The 7,056-nt window shown below is 42.0% G+C and overlaps 1 protein-coding gene across 2 annotated transcripts; it reads left to right on the top strand.

The window, feature by feature from the left end:
• Window positions 1–31: 31 nt before the first annotated feature.
• PFDN5 (prefoldin subunit 5) lies at window positions 32–7,056 on the top strand. 2 transcript variants are annotated; one of them, XM_075591822.1, is made up of 6 exons: window positions 32–190; window positions 1,461–1,563; window positions 1,647–1,678; window positions 2,172–2,246; window positions 2,560–2,665; window positions 6,708–7,056. In XM_075591822.1, the coding sequence occupies exons 1-6, from the start codon at window positions 119–121 to the stop codon at window positions 6,776–6,778; spliced, it is 459 nt and encodes a 152-aa protein (XP_075447937.1). In that variant the 5' UTR covers window positions 32–118; the 3' UTR covers window positions 6,779–7,056. The 2 variants fall into 2 exon arrangements, with proteins under 2 accessions (XP_075447937.1, XP_075447936.1); XM_075591821.1 differs by lacking the exon at window positions 32–190 and adding an exon at window positions 630–731.

Raw genomic sequence — 7,056 nt, 5'->3', positions numbered from 1 at the left:
GGCGCCGGGGACAGAGCGGCCAGTCATAGAGTCGCAGAGGCGCCGGGGACAGAGCGGCCAGTCGTAAATTTGCGGTACGGCGAGGACGGATGGGAGGGTTCCCTTCCTTCCCAGCAACATGGCGCAGACTGTGAACATTACTGAGCTGTCTCTGCAGCAACTGGAGGGGCTGAAAAGTCAGCTGGACCAGGTAGATACAGAGCCTGCTCTGCATGTACATTATACATATAGGCAGATGATTGTCATATATTTACGTTCGTAGCTATTTATACAAATATATATATATAGAGCGATATGTATAGATCTTGTATGTATATATATATAAATATATATATATATATATATATTTATGTATATACACTTCATTGCTATCTGCGTATAACTTAGATGTATATTCATGTTATCTAAAATATAGACTCAACAAGGCTAGTACCCATATTCTTACTAGTGAAAACCGAATTGCTTGGCAGGTTTTGATACATTTTATGGGATTAACATGTAGTGGTCCATGACTGATGTTTTGATTTAAGATACGCTCTTAACTTTTCTGTTGAGTATTTTTATGTTGGTTAAATTAAAAACAAATCTGTAGAATATTTATACACACTCGCATATAGTATCGGACTTGCATTACCTTTTATATTATGTACATACTTTCAAATAGTGAGATCATATACATCACCTCCCCTGAACTGACAAAATGTTTTCAGGTACTTGGAGTCTATCATCAGGTAATTGTTTCTACATAAAACATATTGAATTAACTTGCACATGTCCAGCTAGGTTTGTTATTCAATTTTTGTGGGCATTTAGGTTGTTGTGTAGAAGTCCTAAGCTTATGAAGACCTGTTACATGTTGCATTATAACCATTTTATGGGTGACAAGTTGAGTTGTGGCCTTGTGAAGCCAATTACATAATATAATTTTCTCTAGGAGAAAAGTAATAGTTTCCAAATATGAAAAAATAACCATGGTAATGATAGAAACTTCTCCGACAGAACCACGATTTGTTTTTGTTACTCTTTGTTTTCTTATTACGGTTTGAATGTTGGGTACATAGTTTTTTGTTTTCATATAATTTTTTTCTACCTAACGTATGTATGTAACATTGTCACTTTGTCTGAAGATGGCTGTAGATAAGAGGTTCCCCATATGTCAGATTAGTATCTCTTGTGGTTCAGAGTCTACATGGCGAAAAGGAAAAGTAAGCACAATGTTTCGACTAAATGTGTTTTTAGAGTCGCACTGCTATAATTAACATTAAAGGACAGAAAGGGGACATAACATAATTGTAGGCAGTATAAATGTTGTATTGTACCTGTAAATAGTTGATGGTACAGAACAAATAAGATTGGTAATTGCTGCCACAGAGAATGTTTCCCTTCTGTCAGACACAACACTGAACATTCTCACCCTACACCCTCTTGTCTTTGGTGTGACCATGTGTGTTTTCTTTTAGGAAGTGGAGTTCCTGTCATCCTCCATCGCCCAGCTTAAGGTGGTGCAGACCAAGTATGTGGAGGCCAAGGAGTGTCTGAATGTATTGAATAAGAGTAATGAAGGTGAGTGACAGATGCCCAGTTGCTCAGAGCAAGGTTCCATTTGTTCTATGTTATTAATATTTATGTATCTTCTTTTCCGACAGGGAAGGAATTGCTTGTTCCTCTAACCAGCTCTGTATCCTTTTGTCTATCACAGCGTTTTCTCGTCAAACGAAAAAACGATCAATAAAACATAATATAAAGCTGAAACAGATGGTAAACATGGATACAAAATAAGATCTATATCAAAATAGAAAGATCGTCACCTGAAGGACCAGTGATATGCTGGATGGTTGGCCCTCATTAATAGCCATTCAACCATACAATTGCCTTAGGGGATAGATCATAAAGAGTCCTGAAGAGAGAGAGAGAACCTACCCTCTTTATGACTGTTACGAAACTTAATAGCACAGTGATGACAAAAAGCATGTCGCCTCTAAGGTAACAGGGTTCATGTCTAGAACTCTGAACAATATACCCCGGGTAATGATGCAGAATGTAGAACACAGTGTTAAAGGAGTGAAGTAGATAGCGGAGCTATTTCTGTAGGGTGCATCTCCTGGTCTCGGTGAAATTTGAAGGCGGGAAAGGTGTGTGCGTTTTTCCCTTAACCCCTCCCTCCTCTGTAGATGTATGTGCCTGGGACTCTGAACAACGTGTCCAACGTATTGATAGATGTGGGAACTGGATATTATGTGGAAAAGGTGAGACTGTAGGCACAGCTTCCCACATTGTTTATCTTGTAGAGACGGCTACCAATGTTTCTTGGCTACCTGCCTCCCTTCCATAACCCACTTTCACTTATCCGACCCTCACTGCCTCCATTTCTGCAGGAGGTGACATAGGAATGTCAATTAATATTGTGGTCACGTCCTCCTTTTTGCTAACCTGTTGGCATTGCTTATCCCTCACGTCCTCCATTTGCCTCCCTGTTTTCTGTCATCCCGCTCTGTCATTTTTATCCCTGGCATCTGTTTTTACACATTATTTTTTTTAACCCCTTCTCTGTCCTCATAGACTGCGGATGATGCCAAAAATTTCTTCAAGAGGAAGGTAGAGTTCCTCACCAAACAAATTGAGAAGATCCAGCCGGCGCTACAGGAAAAACATTCCATGAAGCAAGGTGAGATAAATACAGTGTCGTCACAGGTCTAGGGAAATTGTAAAGGGAGACACCCCAGACAGGAGTCGAGGAGCCGTCTTTAGCCTGAACATTTCACTGCAGTGTGATGGAGAAACGAGTAATGTCTGTTCATCTCACGTTATGGTCAAGTGCCCTTTCCATTGTAGACTGACGGACAGAAATGACTAATCCCTCTGTAGTTTCTCTCACACTGCTGGGTTACATTTGGAAATAATTCATTTCCCAGAATCCTTGGCTGCAGTAGAAGCACTGAATGCTAAGATAGGGTCGCCACATTAATTTTGTAATCTGGGACGCTGAAATCCAGTATGAAAGTGTGACGTCTTAGTGAGTGATGAATGAATTGCAAATTCTTGGAGCTGAATCGTATCTCCCTCTTGACTGCTATATTTTTTGTTATCATCTCTGGCTGGGCAAGAGGCGCGCTGAACTAACAGATATCGGTGGGAGTAAAAGTAACGCATATAGTGACGGGTGTTAAGGTATTATGAGATGACAAGGCATTGTCCTAACGTAATTATTTTAATAATTTAGTAAGGCGACACCTATCGGAAAAGGTAACTACTACACTTGAGTAGAGATCTAGTACGGTTGTATGACTGATTTTATTACAGTATATTTTAAGTTCAGGCATTTCTCATCAAAGCACTAAAATACGGGACAATGATACGGCTCAACAGACCTTTCAAGGACAACGCGACAAGTCAATGAATTAAGGGACAATCATGTTTCTGTGTGTGTGTGTGTGTGTGTGTGTGTGTGTGTGTGTGTTTCTGACGTCTGACAACCCTATGGTGAGGGTGAAAAGCAGTGTTGCAGACGTGAATGTGCTCACCAGTGATAATTTTATTTGAAAATACAAACTAAACCCCATTGAAAATGGTCAAAAGGAAATTATTTTACCATGGATGTGTTAAGGGAAAGCTGTAAGACGTGGGTTGAAAAATAATGGTCACACGGTATCCGAAGCTAGCACATAGTGCACAGCCGTATTAAGAGCTCCATGTTCAAACTCTTTAAGCAACTGCCGTGTACGGTACATCCATGCCATACATCACCATAGATCTAACTAGGGACCCTTTTGCCAGCAAAGATCTATGGTACGTACACCTATGCCAACTTGCAGTTATACATTACTGCCTTTTATTTTTGATGTTTGTATCATTTGAGACTACTGGTCTTGTATTTCAACAGGACATCTCAATTTAGCAGTATCCACCTCACCGGAAATCAAACTACTCTGATCCGGTGTATATATACAGCATTAATAATAATACCACTGGGCAATTATCCTCTAGGGTGAACTTACCACCACCCTTTGACCCCCCAATAAAAGATCTAGCAGTGTCATGTACTTGAGCTGATGAGACAGAGCACTAGTATATACAAACACAATACCAAGCAAGGGAACCATTTTTAACTTTAATCGAATATAAAAAAATGTGTAGACATTTGGTCTTAATAAAGTGTAATATTTTAACAGACTCAGTGTGAGCATCATTGGACCTATATAATTTATGGTGTGTTGTGCGCCAATAATAGGGATTTCTACTAGTGGCAAGTACTCTCTAGTTACAAACCGCTATTCTCTGGCATTACGTCTATCTCCCTGGTAGCACACAACCTCCATACGACCCCCTTAGTATAACAGTGTTTGGTGCAAGGTACCCCAACCCATTTCATATAAAATGCTATGACATCACCCAGGGATCAGCCAATCGGTGCAGAGCTTTGGTAACCACACCACTTCCTCCCACAGATGGCTCTGCGAGTGTAGGCAGTGTCCTGAACCAGGGGGAGATGGTGAACTAGCTTAAAGGAGCAATCCATGCAATATTCTACATTCTGGGCTGCAGAGAGGACCGGCCCAGAGAGGCAGCCAAGTGAGATCTGGCTGCTCACAAGCTCCTTCTATTGGCGTATCTGCAACTGCAGTTTCCTCTCCCTTAGAGCTGCTGGCCCTAATCTTTCAAATCAAACCGGCCCAGGGGGCAATTTCCCTCCTGCACTCCTCAGTGGAGTGTAGAGGGCAGAAACCAGATTGCAAAGAGTCAAGCAGGGATTTGGAGGAGAGAACGTGAGTCAGGCGATTTGTATACAGGTCGCTCCAGTAGCTTGAAAGCAAATGGGAGGCGAGAGATGGGGAGGCTGAGGTTTTCTTTAGAATGGGCTTGAGTACATGTTTGAATTAAGAAGTTAATGTGCCAGAGGCGAGAGAGCTTAAAAAGATGAGTTGGGGGTGGAGGGTGATGTGCCAGAGAGGGTACCGAGGAGCTGTAAGGGAATAGTATCAAGGGTCAAGTTGTAGGGCGAGATGATGACAGGAACGCAGAGATCTCCGTCATGGGGAAATGAGCTGAGTGGATTTGTGTGTGCATGGGGAGCTAGGTGTTGCGTGTGGAGCTTGAAATCAAGAGATGTCATGTCTGATTTAAACTTCTCTATGAAGTAGATGGTGAGGTTGCGGGCTGTGAGGATAGTGGGGGGGTGTAGATGGGCGGAGCAGTGAGTTAATGGTGGCGAATACGCATTGAGGGTTGGAGGACAAAGCTTATATGATTGAAGAAAAGTAGGTTTGCTTGGCAAGAGAGAGGGCAGTGTTCTAGGAGGAGAATATAAATTAATATGGGAGGAAGTTTGCTTAAGAGCAGGATTTTCTCCAATAACGTTCTGCAGTGTAGGTAGCGAGTGAAAAGTGCATGCCACGGTTGAGGCTTAGATTGTCGGGGGAGACGTGTGGGGGCGGGAGCAGTTTTGTCTAAAACTGATGAGTATGCTGTTTAGAGAGGTTGCTAGGCTGGGACAGGAAAGATGGGAGAGTTTGTAGAGATGTAGAAAATTGGAGGTAGTTGTGTGTGTTGCATAGGGAAGATTAAAGGTTAGGAGTTAATGATAAGAAGGAGGGAATGGGGTGTTTGAGACAGAGCAAAAGCGGGAGAACCAGAGATCAAGGTAGTAGCCATTGCAGTGAGTATGAGAGGTGGTTGACTGGAAGAGGCGATGACAGGAGGTTAGAGAGATACGATGGACAGCTGACGTGGCTTTAAGATTATAGCAAAGATGGGAAGCGCTCTAACACAAATATAAAGTCCAAACTTTTGAGATGATTTGATGTGGTGCAGCTTGAACAGTTGAATTGTTCCCAATTCCCAGCAGCAGCAAAAATGTTCACAATGTTCAGCGCTCCTCGTGATAAGGAAAGATGTGAAAAAAAGAATATAGTGAAGTACGTTCACAATATCATAAACACATAGAGATGGTAAGATATGCACTCACGTTCAAGTGCCTGTACCAGGCACGTAAAGGTATCTTTTGATGCAATCTCTTGATGTAGTTTCCCCTCCATGTGATAATAAAGGATTTCAACGGGGATTTTATAAAAGCTCCAGCTTTATATAAATTCAGGTGTAGGTTTACACATCACAGTTAAAATACAAAGGGACAGACCAGTTCATGTGCGTTGCTCCGGTTTCCGCGACATCCACCGCCGATCCAGCCGGCGTTCTACGTCACTTCCGGTTTTGGTGCAGCACTGTATCTGGTCCTCCCGGCAACCAGATACAGTGCTGCACCAAAACCGACAGCTGTCCAGTAATATCCTCTCATACACAGTTGCTGGTAGATCCAGACAGTGAAGTTCACCTCATTGTCTAACTCCTGCGTTATGCTTTTCGGTTCCTTATAAATGTTCCCTTTGCAAAGCAGTGCTTAACCCCATGACCTCATTTATAGACTATATTTGGAGTGGTAAGATATCACCTCAGCCTTAGTAACACACACACACACACCTTTCTCCCATGGTACCTTATGTTTCCACCCTTCCCTTCTAAAATGTAAGTTCCTGTGAGCAGGGCCGTCCTTGCCTACTGTACCAGTGTATGTTAATGTTGTAATCGTATTGTTGTCGTCACGCCCTCGCACTGCACAATATGTAGGCTCATTAGAAATGAATGATGATAATTTAAAAAGCCATGCAGTGCCTAATTGCTGATTTCTAATCATTTTATATTTTTCTTTCCAGCTGTTATAGAAATGATGAGCATTAAAATCCAGCAGCTGACAGCAGCTCAGGCTGGAACATCAAAGGCCTAAGTCGAGAGCAGGAGGCCGCCCCTTCCAGACACTCCTCAGAGAAGGTGCTGCAGCATTTCCTGCACAGACGTGTTGAGGCGATTTTATAAGCATCACTGGTCCTGTCTGCCAATGCAGTAAACCCTTTCACTACTAAAGGCAGCGGTTGAGCGTTGCTTTAGACTGGCAATTCTCTGCAGCTTCCTCAGCAAAGGGTTAAATTATTACTTTTCTTGTTTGTTTAATCACTATTGTTTTTTGTATTTGAAACATTAAAAAAAAAAAGCATTTAAATGAAA

The sequence above is a fragment of the Ascaphus truei genome, chromosome 3 (genome assembly GCF_040206685.1).
Source record: "Ascaphus truei isolate aAscTru1 chromosome 3, aAscTru1.hap1, whole genome shotgun sequence".
NCBI classification, from domain to species: Eukaryota; Metazoa; Chordata; class Amphibia; order Anura; family Ascaphidae; genus Ascaphus; species Ascaphus truei.
The sequence above is the reverse complement of the archived record's forward strand: the minus strand, read 5'-3'. Positions and strand labels throughout refer to the sequence as shown.